The sequence below is a fragment of the Cyprinodon tularosa genome, unplaced genomic scaffold (genome assembly GCF_016077235.1).
Source record: "Cyprinodon tularosa strain WSP-4 unplaced genomic scaffold, ASM1607723v1 ctg107, whole genome shotgun sequence".
Taxonomy (NCBI): domain Eukaryota; kingdom Metazoa; phylum Chordata; class Actinopteri; order Cyprinodontiformes; family Cyprinodontidae; genus Cyprinodon; species Cyprinodon tularosa.
Window position 1 is genome coordinate 2,737,550 of NW_024037860.1, and position 16,746 is coordinate 2,754,295.

The 16,746-nt window shown below is 42.8% G+C and overlaps 1 protein-coding gene across 5 annotated transcripts in view; it reads right to left on the bottom strand.

Moving 5' to 3' along the window:
- The window catches only part of LOC119786164 (zinc finger protein 236-like), a 116,616-nt gene that overhangs the window by 65,507 nt on the left and 34,363 nt on the right, over window positions 1–16,746 (bottom strand). For 4 of the 5 annotated variants that reach the window (XM_038289356.1, XM_038289332.1, XM_038289347.1 and 1 more), the window contains exons 8-15: window positions 16,188–16,361; window positions 15,759–15,936; window positions 14,059–14,331; window positions 13,544–13,747; window positions 13,310–13,439; window positions 5,158–5,418; window positions 4,834–5,066; window positions 4,381–4,482 (exon numbers count right to left, since the gene is read on the bottom strand). In XM_038289356.1, coding sequence (XP_038145284.1) covers window positions 4,381–4,482; window positions 4,834–5,066; window positions 5,158–5,418; window positions 13,310–13,439; window positions 13,544–13,747; window positions 14,059–14,331; window positions 15,759–15,936; window positions 16,188–16,361 — 1,555 coding nt within the window. The remainder of the gene's footprint in view (window positions 1–4,380; window positions 4,483–4,833; window positions 5,067–5,157; window positions 5,419–13,309; window positions 13,440–13,543; window positions 13,748–14,058; window positions 14,332–15,758; window positions 15,937–16,187; window positions 16,362–16,746) is intronic. The other variant, XM_038289339.1, reaches the window with a different exon arrangement.

Below are 16,746 nucleotides of genomic sequence, written 5' to 3' on the forward strand. Positions count from 1 at the left end.
CCTGGGCAGCTGCAGGTCCTTCACGGAGGTCCTTAGTGCCTTCTCCTTCTCCCACTGAGCCCCAGGGTCTATTACCAGGTCAGAGATTGGTCCAGAGACCTGCTCTAGATCGGAGGAACAGAGCTCGAGACCAGGCTGGGACAAGGTCCTTTCATCCCTTTCGAGCCGCGCAGTCTGGCCGGCGTCCTCCCGGGCCTTCGAAGGGCCGGGGGACCCGCAGATGATGCCTTAGGGCCGGCGGTCGGTTATTTTTCCCCGGGACAGCTCAGCTTCTGGGCTGCCCACACCCCGGACTTGTGGGTGTTGTCCACCCTGTCCCGGGGGTACCGTCTTCAATTCCGCCGCCGGCCACCTATCCCTGGCCGGGTCAGGATGACTGTGATCCACGACCCGGTGAAGGCACAGGCACTGAACCAGGAAATCTGCACCTTGCTGGCCAAGGGTGCTATAGTGCCTGTGGACCCCCTGCTGGATCCAGGGGGCTTTTATTCCACGTATTTTCTGGTTCCGAAGAAGACCGGGGGCCTGCGTCCAGTCTTGGACCTCAGAGGCCTGAATGTGTACTTGAAGGCCATGCCCTTTCATATGCTGACCACCAAGGAAGTGTTGCAGGCGATTTCCCCGGGCGATTGGTTCACTTCCATAGATCTCAGGGATGCTTATTTTCACGTTCCGATCGCTCCGCCCCATTGGTGGTTTCTTCGTTTTGCTTTTCAAGGGAGACATTTCCAGTTCAGGGTCCTCCCGTTCGGACTTTCACTGTCCCCCAGGGTGTTCACCCGATGTGTTGCAGCGGCCCTCTCTCCTCTGCAGGCACAGGGATTGAGGATCCTCCCATATCTGGACGACTGGCTCATTTGTGCTGCGACGTGGGACCAGGCGGTTCGAGATACTCGGTTAGTGCTCCATCATGTGGGATGCTTGGGCTTGCAGGTGAACATGGAGAAAAGCAGTCTGACTCCCTCACAGGAGACTGTCTTCCTGGGCATTGCCATGGATTCCATCTCAATGACTGCTTGCCCGTCCCCCCAGCGGGTGGACAGTATATTGAGCGTGCTCCCGGAATTCAGGCGCGGCATGGCGCTGCCTCTTGTGCGGTATCTTCGACTCTTGGGCATGCTTACAGCTGCGTCCGCCGTAGTGCCCTTGGGGCTGCTGTCATTGCGGCCCCTCCAGATGTGGTTGAACAGCTTGAATCTGGATCCCACACGGAACGCTCATCGTCTCCGAAGACTTCGGGTGGGGCCTCAGTGTCTTCAGTCTCTGTCCCAATGGAGGGTGAGGTTGTTTATGACCACAGGGGTCCCGCTCGGTTCCCTCCCGTGTCGTCGGGAAGTTGTGTTTACAGATGCATCCTCCACGGGCTGGGGTGCAACCTGGCGGGGTCAAATGGCACAGGGGACATGGTCCCAGCGGCAGGGCAGGGAACACATCAATGTCCTGGAGTTACAGGCTGTACTTCTGGCTCTTCAGAGCTTTCTTCCAGGCTTGCGGGGGAAGCACGTGCTAGTGAGGTCAGACAACACCACAGTGGTCTTTCACATCAACCACCAGGGGGGAACGAGGTCAAGGAAACTGTTGTGCTTGACTCGACGGCTTCTGACCTGGGCAGCTCCACGCATAGCCAGCCTCAGAGCAGCCTACATCCCAGGGCCGGAGAACGTGCCAGCGGATTTTCTATCCCGTCAGAAGCCGCTTCCAGGGGAGTGGAAGCTTCACCAAGAGGTGGTGGAGTGCATCTGGAAGGTCTTTGGCAGGGCGGACGTGGACCTCTTTGCCTCAAGGGACGCATTTCACTGTCCCCTTTGGTTCTCGTTGGACAACAGCAGCCCTCTGGGCCACGATGCTCTAGCACACGACTGGCCCCGGACCCTCCTTTATGCCTTTCCGCCATTCAGCCTACTTTTTCAGACTCTCCTCAGGGTACGTCAGGAGGGACACAGGGTCCTGCTGGTGGCCCCCTACTGGCCAGCGAGGACTTGGTTTCCTCTACTGTGCGAGCTCAGCTCCGGCTCGCCAAAGCGTCTCCCCTCCAGGAGAGATCTTCTTTCCCAGATGGGGGGTCAGATCTTGCACCCCGAACCGGACCGGCTCCAACTCTGGATTTGGCCCCTGCAAGGCCGGGGTCCACCTTCTCAAGATACACTGGGTCCATAGGGCATACAATGGCTAATGCATGGGCGCCGTCCACGCGAGCTGTCTATGCTAACAAGTGGACGGTCTTTGCGACCTGGTGCCGTGATAGAGGGCAGGACCCGGTGCAGTGTTCAGTTTCTGACATACTGACCTTCCTGCAGGCATTGCTGGATCAAGGACGGTCTCCATCTACCTTAAAGGTGTATGTGGCTGCCATTTCCTGTTGGCATGTTGGGCTGAATGGTTGTTCTGTGGGCCGAGACAAGGATGTTGTACTGTTTTTAAGAGGTGCTCGGCGTTTGCACCCACCCAACCGCCCTGTGGCACCGGCGTGGGACCTTTCTCTGGTGCTTGAGGCTCTTCGGTCCCTCCCATTTGAGCCCCTGGCGTCGGCGGACCTCAAATGGCTCTCACTGAAGACTGCGTTCCTTTTAGCTATGGTTTCCGCAAAACGTGTAGGGGAGTTACAGGCTCTCTCGATAGCCGAACCCTGCTGCCGGTGGAATCCTGATGGCTCAGGCGTTACACTGTGGGCTGACGTAGCATTTATTCCTAAGGTATCACTGCCAGCAGGCAGCACCCAGCCTCTCCATCTTGCCCGGTTTGACTCCGGAAGTCCCTCTGAACCGCTGTGTCCTGTTCGTGCCCTTGAGACATACATCAATGCCACGGCATCCTTCCGAAAGACAAATAGCCTTTTTGTTTGCTACGCTGGCTCACGGAAGGGTCAGGCACTTTCTAAGCAGCGACTTGCACACTGGGTTGTGGATTTGATCTCCAAGGCTTATGCCTTGCAGGACCGGCCACTGCCGGCGGGAGTGAAATGCCACTCTACAAGGGGCATGTCGACATCGTTTGCTGCTATGACTGGGGTGCCATTGGATGTTATATGCCGTGCGGCCTCCTGGAAATCACCTAGTACCTTTACTCGGTTCTACAGGGTGAATGTGGCTGCGCCCCATCCGCTTCAGGGAATCCTCGAGCAGCATGCCTCTACATCACATTAGGTGGGTGGCGTAGTCGTTGTTCCTTGAATGTTGCTGATTCCTCGTGACCTTGTTGATATGAGTCATCCAGTGCTTGAAGCACCGCCTCTGGCGGTCAGTAGGGATGAAATAGAACGAAAGTTACTACCGTAACTACGGTTCTATGAATCCCGGATGACCGCCAGAGTGCTTGGTCCCTCGGAATTTCTGCTTTCGCGAGAAGATTGAGGGATTGATTGCCGGGTGCCACGTGACTATATAGAGTCACGTGGGTCCCCGGCAGGTCACAGCTGACTTTGTTGTCATTAATACTCGACCTGCGCATGCGCATGAATGATCATTCAGTGCTTGAAGCACCGCCTCTGGCGGTCATCCGGGATTCATAGAACCGTAGTTACGGTAGTAACTTTCGTTTTTGTTTTGAAAACATGCAAATTGAATTTGGACAAAGGGGTCCACCTCTTGTGAAAGGGGGTCATTTGGCTTCTTTTGTTAGCCTGCAATGCTTCATACCCATCTAAGTGTCTGACAGGAGGGTCGTTAAAGGAGATGCAACGACCAATTCATTTTGAGTTGAAAAGGTTCCTGGATGGGAATCGAACCATCTTCAAACTTGGAAACAAAGTCCAGTGGACTGTTTTTAATTTAATTTTTTTTTGGAATAACTATGACCTTGATGACTGAGAATCTTCACCAGCATATTTTATGGTTAATCTTATAGACAGAAAATAATTTGATATCTTGTATGGTTTAATGACCACTGTATAAACAGCAGTGTGGACTGATGACACATAGTTTTTTTTTTTATCAAAATCAACATTTCTATAAAGGTTGCAAATGAAAGCCTTAAATGCAATGACTGCAACAATTTATTACTATTTACTTCACAGTCCTCAGTAATATATTACACACTGGACGGCTGACTTTTGTCAGCGATGTCCTTTTAAGGACAAGGTGCCACTGTCTGTTTGCTGGAGGACTGCCAAGTTTTTTTAACATAACAAAAAAATACATAACATGAAAAAAAATGGAAATAATAATACATTTGGGAAAAAGTTGCAGTATGCAAGTTTTTAAATTATATTTATCTAGCGAATACATTATTTGTGGATCTACAAATAAAATGGGGTAAACTGGCTTAGGAATAAGGGTCACGACATACTGTACATACATGCACATATGTGAAACAAACAAAAAGAAAAAGGATTCAAGTAACTTCTCCCAGAAAGCATGTGTGCATAGGCGACCGTGTGTTTACCTTGTGTTAGACTTTGCTGGTCAAAGGCAGGCTGAGGTAGTGCTGGCGTCTCAAACTGACTGATATTCTGAGGCAAACCATGTTGTGTAGTTACGTACGAGTCTAAGAGAGCAAAGAGGATGTAAAGCAACAGATGGAAAATATCAAGTTAGAAAAAGAATTTAAAAACACTTCTTGGGTTCACTTTCTAAAAGGCATAAAAGATTTTAGATTAAGAATAGGCTGTCACTCAAGTTTATATGCAGCAATAAATACTTTTGGCAGCAAAGTGTAAGCACCATGCAAATGTTGCAGGAATGAGCCATGCTCAGAGCAGTCACAGTAACGCTGAAAGGCTATTTAAGTATATTGCTTTTATTTAATTTTTTGAATATGTAATATTTACGCAAATACAAAAATATTTCAAACAACTCTATATAAAATAAACCAAACATGTTTTGCTTTTGCTGTTACCTTCACCTTGAACGAGTGCTTGGTCAGTCAGGGGGGCATCAAGTGATACTTGCGGGCCCCCATTTACAACCTCTGTCTGGCCCAGTCCCAGCATGCCTTGCTGCTCCACTGTGGTGGTGGTACCCTGCTGGAGAGACTCTGCCTCCATTTCCACCGGCATATCGTGGGTAACGCCACCTGTTCCCAGCGGATCGTCTCCTGACTGTGGCTGCAGCTGCTGGGCCAGTTCATACCTGGGTTTCCAGCACAATAACAGAAAGTTAGGCCACCTCACTGATCCTCTAGAGTCCACATCACTAACCCAAACAAAAAGGACACACAAACCTGTGCGTCTTCATGTGCTTCCTACAGTTGGGTGAAGACTTGAATGTCTTCTGGCAGTAGGGGCACATGTACGGTCGAAGTTCACTGTGAGTAGTCATGTGGCGCCGCAAGCTGCCGCTGGTGGTGAACGTTGTGTCGCACATCGGACACTTGTATGCTTTTAGGCCCGAATGGGTTCGGATATGAGCTTTAAGGACTCCTGAAGAGGCGAAACCACGACTGCACTGAAAACACTTGTATGGCCGTTCTCCTGTATGAGATCTGGGACAAACAGAGCACAGAAAAATGAGAAAACTGTTCAGAAATACCTTAAAGACACAGAAAATTAATTATGGAAAAGAAGAAAATAAAAGTTAAATAATTCTCCAACCTGTAGCTAAAGTCACCTATAGGCCCCAGAATAACCTTTTCTTCAGGACCTCCTCAGAACAATCCAGAACAAAGCTCTGCATCTTTTCCTCCCAGCACTGCGTTACATGGCTGACTTTAATAAAAGTCCCTTAATATTTAACATGGGAGCATTTACACCTAATCAGTGATCCACGAAAACTGTCCCCAGGTGTAGGAATCAATCTTCTGTTTGAGATATGAGCCATAAATCTAAGCTAAGTTGCAAAGGGCATTGTAAGGAAAACAACAGAACTCCGGCTTTCACAAGTTGTTCCATTTGCCTTGAAATTAATCTTTCTATATAAAAACTATTGATAAATAAATGTTCTTATATAGAAAAAGTAAACACACCCTTCCTCCAAATGATTTAAACATCTATGTCTCTGACATCACTCTGAGGAAACTTGTATTGCTTCTCATCCTCAGCTGTGCGATGTTTGAAGGGTTTCATGCCAGTACAGACAACCTTACATCAGGTGTAGCTTTTAGTTCTGTTCTACAGGATCTTATTTTTTTCCTTTTGTTCACTCTGATAAACAGTCCAGTTCATGTGGTGAGATGGCCAGAGCCTCCTGCAGTAAAAGCATCCCAAACAGTCACTCTTTAAGCTCGGTACCTCAGTTGGTTGCGGTCCTTTTCTGTATTATCTCTGTTTTCCTCATAACTTACATTCCTATGGTTGTTAAGGAAGCATACATGTAATTCTGCTGGGAATAAATCTTTAAAAACAGGGAAATAAAAACTTTCTTCAGATTTCTTTCTGGGGTAAAAGAAGATGAAAACTAAAATAGGATAGTTTAGTACGAAGACTCTGAAAGTCAGTTAATGCAGGAATAAACATCTAAAGCTCAACCAAGAAGACAAAAGCAATCAACTTCCAGACATCGAGGACCACACCATATTTATGCTTGAGCATCAACGAAGTCCGGCTTTCTCAGAAGGATCTGGGATAAAAAGGCCCAGCAGCGTCTTTTTTGTTGTTGTTTTTTTAAGTTTTTACGGCACTAGTGGCTCGCTTTTTTGACAGTAGGCTGAGAGGAAAGGGGGCATGAGAGAGGGGGACAGACATGCAGCAAAGAACCACAGTTGGGATTCGAACCCGAATATATTACTGACATAATGTGGATAAAACCCGGGTCGGCTGCCCCGAGAAGCGTCTTAATTCTGAGAAGAGGCCTGCACCTTAAAAACTTGCACCGCTTTACAATAAAGAGCATCCCATCAGAGATCGTCTACAATGAAAATAAAGTTTTTTCTTATATTGTATTATTAGTCTGACCCTTGCAAGTAATTGTAAACTTGGTTTAATGGCATAAAAAGGGTGAACATGTCACCCCTGTTCTGTCCTGCCTTTCTTGTCTCCAAGTCTTCTTCCAAATTAATTTTAAAATCCTGCTGCTTACTTTGTTTTCTTTGTTTCAGGCCAGGTAGTTTCTACCTAACATTCCCTGGAGGAGATTAAAAACCAAAGGGAGAGTCATAGCTGCAGCCCAAAAGCCCCATCTTTATTAAAGATGTAAAGATTGGCCTTTTTTCCCCCCCTTTTGCTTTAAATCCAAGTTGAACTTGAAGCATTCTCTCAAATACTGTTAAAGCTTGTTTTGACCATCTTATATATCATCTTGTGCCTTTAAGGTTCCTGTATCAATTACAGGTGCTGGTCATAAAATTAGAATATCATGAAAAAGTAGATTGATTTCAGTAATTCCATTTAAAAAGTGAAACTTGTATATTATATTCATACATTACATACAAACTCATATATTTCAGATGTTTATTTTGTTTAATTTTGATGATTACAAATGACAACAAATGAAAATCTCAAATTCATCATATCAGAAAATTAGAATATTACTGAAGACCAATAAAAACAAAGGATTTATAGAAATGTTGGCCAACTGAAAAGTATGAACATGAAAAGTATGAGCATGTACAGCACTCAGTATTTAGTTGGGCCTCCTTTGGCCTGTATTACTGCAGCAATGCGGCGTGGCATGGAGTCGATCAGTCTGTGGCACTGCTCAGGTGTTATGATAGCCCAGGTTGCTCTAATAGTGGCTTTTAGCTCTTCTGAATTGTTGGGTCTGGTGTATTGCATCTTCTTCTTCACAATACCCCATAGATTTTCTATGGGGTTAAGGTCAGGAGAGTTTGCTGGCCAATTAAGAACAGGGATACCATGGTCCTTCAACCAGGTACTGGTAGCTTTGGCACTGTGTGCAGGTGCCAAGTCCTGTTGGAAAATGAAATCTGCATCTCCAAAAAGTTGGTCAGCTGCAGGAAGCATGAAGTGCTCTAAAACTTCCTGGTATGTGGCTGCGTTGACCCTGGACCTCAGAAAACACAATGGACCAACACCAGCAGATGACATGGCACCCCAAACCATCACTGACTGTGGAAACTTTACACTGGACTTCAAGCAACGTGGATGAAGTGCCTCTCTTCTTTTCCTCCAGACTCTGGGACCTTGATTTCCAAAGGAAATGCAAAATTTACTCTCATCAGAGAACATGACTTTGGACCACTCACCAGCAGTCCAGTCCTGTTTCTCTTTAGCCCAGGCAAGACGCTTCTGACGCTGTCTGTGGTTCAAGAGTGGCTTGACACAAGGAATGCGACAGCAGAAACCCATGTCTTTCATACGTCTGTGTGTGGTGGTTCTTGAAGCACTCACTCCAGCTGCAGTCCACTCTTTGTGAATCTCCCCCACATTTTTGAATGGGTTTTGTTTCACAATCCTCTCCAGGGTGCGGTTATCTCTCTTGCTTGTACACTTTTTTCGACCACATCTTTTCCTTCCCTTCGCCTCTCTATTAATGTGCTTGGACACTGAGCTCTGTGAACAGCCAGCCTCTTTAGCGATGACCTTTTGTGTCTTGCCCTCCTTGTGCAAGGTGTCGATGGTCGTCTTTTGGACAACTGTCAAGTCAGCAGTCTTCCCCATGATTGTGTAGCCTATAGAACTAGACTGAAAGACCATTTAAAGGCTTTTGCAGGTGGTTTGAGTTAATTAGCTGATTAGAGTGTGGCACCAGGGGCCATCAATTTTGAACCTTTTCACAATATTCTAATTTTCTGATATGATGAATTTGAGATTTTCATTTGTTGTCATTTGTAATCATCAAAATTAAACAAAATAAACATCTGAAATATATGAGTTTGTATGTAATGTATGAATATAATATACAAGTTTCACTTTTTAAATGGAATTACTGAAATCAATCTACTTTTTCATGATATTCTAATTTTATGACCAGCACCTGTAAGTTGTAACAGATCTTTTATTGTTTATTTGTAGTATCCTAAACTTAAATGTTTTAAAGTTGTTGTGTCTTATAAATGCATTTTACATTGGTTTTATAGACTTAAATTGGTATAAAAGGAAAGTAAGTGATCAAAAACTAAACAATACTTCTCTTTATTGAATATTAATATAATTTTCTTTCATCTCAAAGCACATAACAGTAGAGCGCACAGGGGTTGAGCTGAAAATCATCTTCTTAGGTGCTGTCCTGTTTCTGTGTAGCCACTCTGAGCAATTTCAGTTGAAACATTGAAATGTTTGAGCTAAGAACCCAGCAGACGTCTCCCTCCTGATTAGCAGGATGCAGGGATTCCTTGTCGCTTGGTTTGTTAGAGCTGATTCTGTAGGAGGCTGAAATCTCAGACTGAACTGATCACATCCAGAGATATAATCCCCGATAATGGGGGCAGATAAAAAAAAAAACAACTGCTGATATATATTAATGTGATGGTTTAAATCAAAGCAAATATGCCGTCAGGATATTGTTGTCACAGAAGCGATATTATTTTACAGTTTTCCCAGCTAGAAAAGTGTGAAATAATATTCATTATATCCCTTCAGTTTTTGCATCTTTTATCATCCGGATGTTTCATAAAAACATGTGCAACCAGAGCAAATGACTGTTGTGTAAATAAAAAACATTGTCAAACATTGATTTATTTGTTGCTTTACTGACATAATGTGGATAAAAATGCCTATTGTCTGTGTCATAATATTAGCTGATTAGGCTAAATGCCTCATTAAATGCCTCATTAAATGCCATAGGTAACAATGTGCTTCACTGTGTAGCCGTCAGTCTTCGTTTCACTGGCTTTCATTTCCTGGTAGTTGGCGTCACATCAATCAAGCACCACATCTAACAGCACCAACAGCCTTCAATTATTTCTCTTTTGTTAAGTCAGTCCATAGAATGTTTCCCAGAAATTTTAGCATGTATTTCAGCAGAGAAGTACCCTGTTCTTTTAAGACAGCAGTCGTTCTGACCTCAGATGCCTCATTGCCTCTGCTCTGCTGTTGAACCATGAACTTTGACCTGAATTAACTAAACTTCGGTCTGCAGAGCCTCGGTTATTGTCCTGGGTTTTTCTGCAACCTCCTGGAGGAGTTGTGGATATAGACTTAGAGACTTAGACAACTTCTATTGTCGTTTTGTATACACAGAGTGAATACAAAAGGAAATTTTGTTTTGTACAGCTTTCAGGATATTTCTATTACTTAATGTGCAGCAGTGATCAAATGTAAACAGTGTGGGAGACAAAAAAAATGGTTAAAAAAAACGCATATGCCCTTGGATGTGCTCTCGGAGTTAAAGTTGGTAGACGGGGGTCCGTTTTAAGAAGCAGGTTTAAGAAACTCAGGCTCAAATCCACAACTCTACATTGATCTAGCCTAAAGTTGGGAACTCAGAGTTTTCGGTTTTCACAACAGCTGCTATGAATTAGTTCATTCAACTCTAAGTAGGTCCACTCAGAGTAAGGTAGTGGTGGCCAAGTGGTTAGAGCAGTGCGCTTGTGCTCCGAGAAGGTTGCAAGTACGCATTTCAATCCCCACAGCCTGCACTCTGGGTTCCTGAGCAAGACTCTTAACCCCACACTGCTCCCCGAGCACCACACAATGGCAGCCCACCTCTCCCCAAGGTAATGGGTCAAATGCAGAGAGTGAATTTCCCCATTGGGGAACAATAAAGGGATTTATATACAGAGTTGAAAACATATTTCACACCACTGGAAGAGGAAATTATAATGAAGAAATTAAAGAAAAATGGATAATGTCTTTAAAAGACTAAGAACCAGTTCTACAGCTGCAAAGGAGAGGAAGACAGTGAAAGAGGAGATTGTTGCTAAAGTTAATTCATAGGTTTATATGAAGTCCCTATGGCAGGCTGTTTTAACTTTTATTAAAGCACTCTCCTCTCTGTTGTTCCTTTTCTAGATCACTAAAATAAGTTTCTTCCTGATAAAAATCACACCCCTAGACTGAACTGTAATAACATATTTTATGAATAACATTTTTGCAGCAGAAACTGAATTTCAGAAAGTAAAAAAAAAACCCACACAATTATGAAAGTAAGAATTATGTTTTATATATCTAGAAATGTTAAACATTTCAAGCGGCTGTTTTTGACATATTCAGTTTGACTGAATATGTATTTATAATATCTGAAATATGTTTCTTCATAGTCAAAATAATACAAATGCTGATCAGTAACTATAGGAACTATAGGAATATTAATTTATAGACACCCAGAATGTTTATTCTAGATGAGGCGAATGTCATTTTGTTTGAAATGGTCATTTTGACAAGGAAAAAAATGCTTTTTCAGATATCAGAAAAATGTTATCAGTAAAACTAATAAATACCAAAATGGCTTGTTAAAGCCTGTTTTGACCACAATAACATTCCGGGTTTATTTCTTAAATGGTAGTGGATCAGTGTATCTATTTAGATGAAATCATCTGACAACAGGTGAAGTCTAAAAATGTTGTTCTAATAGATAGGACCTGCTCATAGTCTCATGGAGTTCCTCCCCAGTTTGATTCTGTGTTTCTTTTACACAGTAAATACAAAGTGCACTTCAGATGTTATCATCCCAATAAATGTTCGTTATTAGTGGCTATCAGTCCCATCGAACGGCTTCAGATTGTGCCAGTAGGCTCAGTAGGGTGTTATAACTGAATTAATCCTAATTCTAAACCTAAGGTTATTCCTTTTTCCCCCGCGGAATTAATTAATCTAGTTATGTGTTATCGGGAAATTTCAGTAGTTCTTCATATAGCTACTGTAAAAAATAAATAAATAACATAATCCGCATGTGGCTCATATTAAACAAACCAAAAACAAGTAATCTCATGCCCTGTCAACTGAGTTTTAGAATCCTCTCACTATAAAAATTTTATTCTCTGTGAAAAAGTGCTGATAATTTTTTAAATAAGATCCTCATCAAACGGACATGCAATGTTTTTTTTTTATATATATATTTGTGTCTAACAGACCTAGTGAATGATTTACTTTTTATTTACAAAACTATGACAGAACTCTGCTGATTAAATCAGGAAATAATTGGCTCTTAGGGGAGAGTGGAGACAGATCTGAGTTTACAAAACAAAATTATTGGGGAGAATGTTACTACAGCAACACAAACAGACGTAGAGGAAACTGTCTTTGTGAAACAGAAAACTCAGTTTCCCTGATTTCAGGTTTAGGTTCAGTAAACCTAAAATCACGGACACTAACAGTCCTTCATAGTTCATGGTGGAAATTTACATGACTTTCCACCCTCGCTTCTTATGTTGGATAGAATTTATGTGGACTGGAGAAGCTATGCTGCTCTTTTAGATGAGTTGTTGTCGGACGGGTTCTATTTCAGGGCTGATCAGGTCTGTGTTTAAAAAGAAAAGTTACAAGGCCATGCATATTTCCCCCTCCACAGTTTAGCACCAATTTATTGGTCCATCGCAAAAAATAATCCAATAAATACATAAAGGTTGCAGTTGTATTGTGAGAAAATGAGAGGAAATTTAACAGGGTAGCCATCATTTTGCACTATACGTTATTTAGGCCCTGACTAGTTAAATTTCTGCAGCTTGTACACATAAGCAGTAAAGCAGTCGCTCATCTCCCTTATGCCTTGGTCCTGCTCTGGTTTTAATGAAAATGTTGAGGCTATCACCTTAAAAAAAGTCCCATTCACTTCTCCATCTACCTGCAGATTCTTTAGTTTTCACCTTTCACGACACCTTATCCTCACCTCCCATGGTACTTCCATAATATAGCCCAGATTTGTTACCTATAACACCATGCAATTTCACTCTGCTCTGCCTCACTGCTTCCCCCTCTTTTACTTTGGGAATTCAGGCCATGGGAAGAGAAGCCATCAAGCTTAACTCTGCTTAAAACAATTGCTTTCATTTCTATATTAGAGCTGACAGTCCTCCCACTCATAGAGATTGTTGAACAGATTTACACAATGCCTTGTAGATCTGATACAAACTGTTTTATCTACAAAAGAGAAGGATTGGTAAGAAGTGATTATATGAAAAAGATTTTCCTTGCTACCTTTTCAAATATTGTCTATATGTAAATTTGTCACAATCTGTTGTTGAAACATTTGTTTTTCCAAAGTTGTATGCCATTTATAGCCCATTAAAAAAAAAAAACAAATACAAAACTTTTCTATGACTTGAGGGCAGGTTAGACTTAAATTAGAAAACCTGTCCAAACTAGAAGTGAGGAAAACAGGGACAGAGGTAATAACGGATAGAAAATAAGGTCTGCATTGGCCCAAACACTTTTCCAAACTTATTTCTAAAACTATTCAGACCTGGAAAATACTCTGAATAAATTCCAAACCTTTCCAGACTTAGTAGGAACCCTGTGTGAATATGTGCCCTTTCTGCCATGATGTCAGGTTTGTTTTTGCTACTGTTCTATTGACACAATGAAAAGGGTAAACATTACCTGACATGTTGTTTTAGGTGGCTTGACTTCTTGTAGGCCTTGTTGCAGTACTGGCACTTGTACGGCCGTTCATTGCCCACATCCAGGTACTGCTGAAAAGTAAGGCGGCTATTCTGGGAAGGGACGAGGCCTGTTCAACAAATTAACACAAGACTCTTAGACTCCAATGGGAAATGAAGTGCAAAGGTAAAGATAAAGCCTTTTATGATCAATAAAATTACAGAGTGATCATACCGTAATCTGTGATGAGGATGGGTTCCTGTAAGGGGATGTCAGGCAGAGGTAGGATGTTCTTGGAGGCTTTGGCTTTATTAGTTTTCCGTTGGAATCTGTTCTTCTTCAGCTGCAAGATTTTAAAGTGTGATGCTATGTGTGTTTTCCTGTGACCTGATGTGCGGAAGATCTTGTCGCAGTGAGGGCAGGGGAAAGGGCGCACACCTGGGAGCCCAGAGAGAGGAAAATAGTTATTTGCTAATAGACATCAATGCATTTAAAGCAACAGAGAAATTGAATTTGAATTCTATCGATGTTATGCTTTTTAATTTATAATTATTGTAGGTATAACAATGTTGTGAAACACACAAAAAAGCTTAAAACTGAAAGAAATATATTAAGAATCACAATAAAAGCACAAATTACACTTGAAGTACCTTCTTGTTCTTCTACTATAGAGTGACTTTCGGAGTGATTCAGTCAGATAAAAACTTAGCATTGGCTTTAAGCGACAAAAGGCAGGCCGCTGTTCTCACCTGTGTGCAGCCGCATGTGGACCTTCATGCTGCCTGATGTGGAGAAGCGTTTCAGGCAGCACTGACACTCAAAGGCCTTGATGCCCGTGTGCGTCTTCATGTGCGCAGTGAGAGTGCTCTTCACCGCAAAAGCTCGGAAACACTGTTTGCACTTGAAGGGTTTCTCGTGGGTGTGGATGCGAATGTGGCGCACAAGGTCGCTGGGCTTCTTGAACTCTTTGGAGCAGTAAGGGCAGCCATGCCAGCGGACACCGTCCTCTTCCCTGATCGAGCCTGTGCAGAGGAAACAGCAGAGTCACGTCTCCACCTCCTCCAATAAGATTTAAACTAAATGAATCACAATTTGTGTCATTCTACAACCTTTGATTTCACTGTTTTAATTGATAGTTTGGTGAAAAAATCCAAAACTAAACTCTGGTCACATTCAAAATACAAACTAATATTCTGAAAGTACTTTAAACATAGAATTATTACATACTGTTCAATAAATGATAAGTGCTTTAATTAAGAGTAATTTTCTTTTGCATGGGCTTTACTAGAGGCATCCATTGTTGTCAAAGAACACTACTGCCACCTACTGGTTTGTGACGTCACGGTGCGGTATCGGCTGTTGAGCAAGTCCTGTATCTGGTGTTTGTCACAAAGCGTTATTATCCAAGTCATCTTGAAAACATTCTTCTTTGAAATGTTGGCTACATATTACGTGTTTTTTCTCTGGCCAGAAGTTTGATGCCATATCCTCCCTTTTCAAGTTGGAAACCCAACGACGAATTCGTCAGTGGAGGATCATGAATCGGAAAGGTGAAATAACACATTTTTTTTCCCACTTTTAACCGATGTATTACAACATCCAACTCCCATGCACGTTGCCATTGTCAGTTTTCACTATAGCTCTGGGGAATTTCAATAGTGAAGTCCTCTGGAAATCTTAAATTATTGTTGTTGATTGCAGATGTGTCTAGTAGCTCCCATGGATTTTCCTTGTAAAGCGGGGAACATGGCCCTCGGCTTACCACACCGTGAGGTCACTGCCTGAAGATGTCAGGAGTGAGGTGTTACTATATTTGGGCAAAAATGGCCGCTCCCAGACTCAGTGATCGCAACAAAAAATATTGTTTTTTACTGATTAACGCTAAATTTATTAAATCACTGCAAACCTATTAGTTCTAGATATAAATAATGATTAATTAATTATTCCTTGCTAACCGGACTTTACCTTTTAAAATTATTTAGTGTGATGCGGGGATGTTTTCTCTTCAGCAGGTAAAGGAGAGATAGTCAGAATTGATGGGAAGGTGGGTGGGGCTAAATAAAGGGAGATACGGGATGAACAAACTTCTACAGGCTGCAAGAAACGCTACATGTTTAGATTAAAACATGCCTCTGTGTTAAAATGGCCTGGTAAAAGTCCAAACAAATTAACAGTCAGTTTAAAAAAACACACAATACTCTACATTCAGACTGGATCTTTCTACAGCAAATTAAGTAAAGAAAAATAGCAATGTTGGAGACACAGCCCTAAAGCAGCTGTAATTGGTTGCAGTGTAACAAGACAGAAACATGCAATGAATGTATGACTGTTCCCAGCTGGTTCATCTGATTTATGAGCTGAACTCTTGGAAACGTTTCAAACCTAAAAGGCTTGACAAACTCTGACAGCAGCGCTCACCGACTAATAAATGTCCCCTGCCCCAGTCTACCTGGCATTTGTATAGGCTTCTTAAAAATGCTCCTCTTCTTCTCCCTTATGGATTTGTCTGGAAACTCCACTTTTTTGCTCTCTGGTGCAGAAACCTCAGAGTTCTGGTTCTGAGACACTGCGGATGCAGCCTCAGTCTTGGGCTGGACAACACTCAGACCACTGTTCTCCAAAGCTTGCTGCAAACACACAACCAACACACAACGCAAAAAATTTACTTTAAAATAACCTAATCTATAGCTCTGTGATAATTGCATCCAATTAATTCCCATTCATGACATCTATTAACTCTACAGCTGTGGATGAAGATTCATCATGGAGTCTCTTTTCCACTGCATGAATGAACTCCCAGTGACAAATACAGCTATAAAGATAAGAATTTAATTTCTGAGAGGTTATGATCCTGGCTGAGTGAAGGTCGTCCACTCACCTGCAGGATGTCCTGGTTAATGGCTGTTTCCATGGCAATAGCTGGCTCTGGAGGCTGCGGTTGTGCCGTCTCCCCGCTGACCTGCTCCGACAGCTCCAAGAGCTGCTGGATGACATCCGTCACCCCTTCAGCACCCTCCGACCCCCCGGCGCTCTGACCTGTCGTCTCGGTCTCCTGCAATCAAAAAGAGCACGGAATAAGAGTGAAAAGAGTTTAAAAATAAAAAAGAAACGAGCAACGTGAAGAAAAGATCTGGAGAGGCCAGAATTTGATGGCTGACTAAGCTTTATTACAGAGTCTCTGGAGCATAAAATGAGCAAAGGATCGGGCATCACTGAACAGAATGCCAATGTCTGATGCACTGACACGCAGACACAGGTGACTAAATAAACACCAGACGGTAATTAATCTAAATAAACAAACACAATTTATGGCAGCTAAACTAACATCAGTAAACTGTGCATAAAAGCTGGAAGAAGAATAAATTTATGGCCAAATTAGTCTCACAGAATGTTAACAGAAACAATGCAAGTAGGCACATTTTATTAATAAGAAAAAA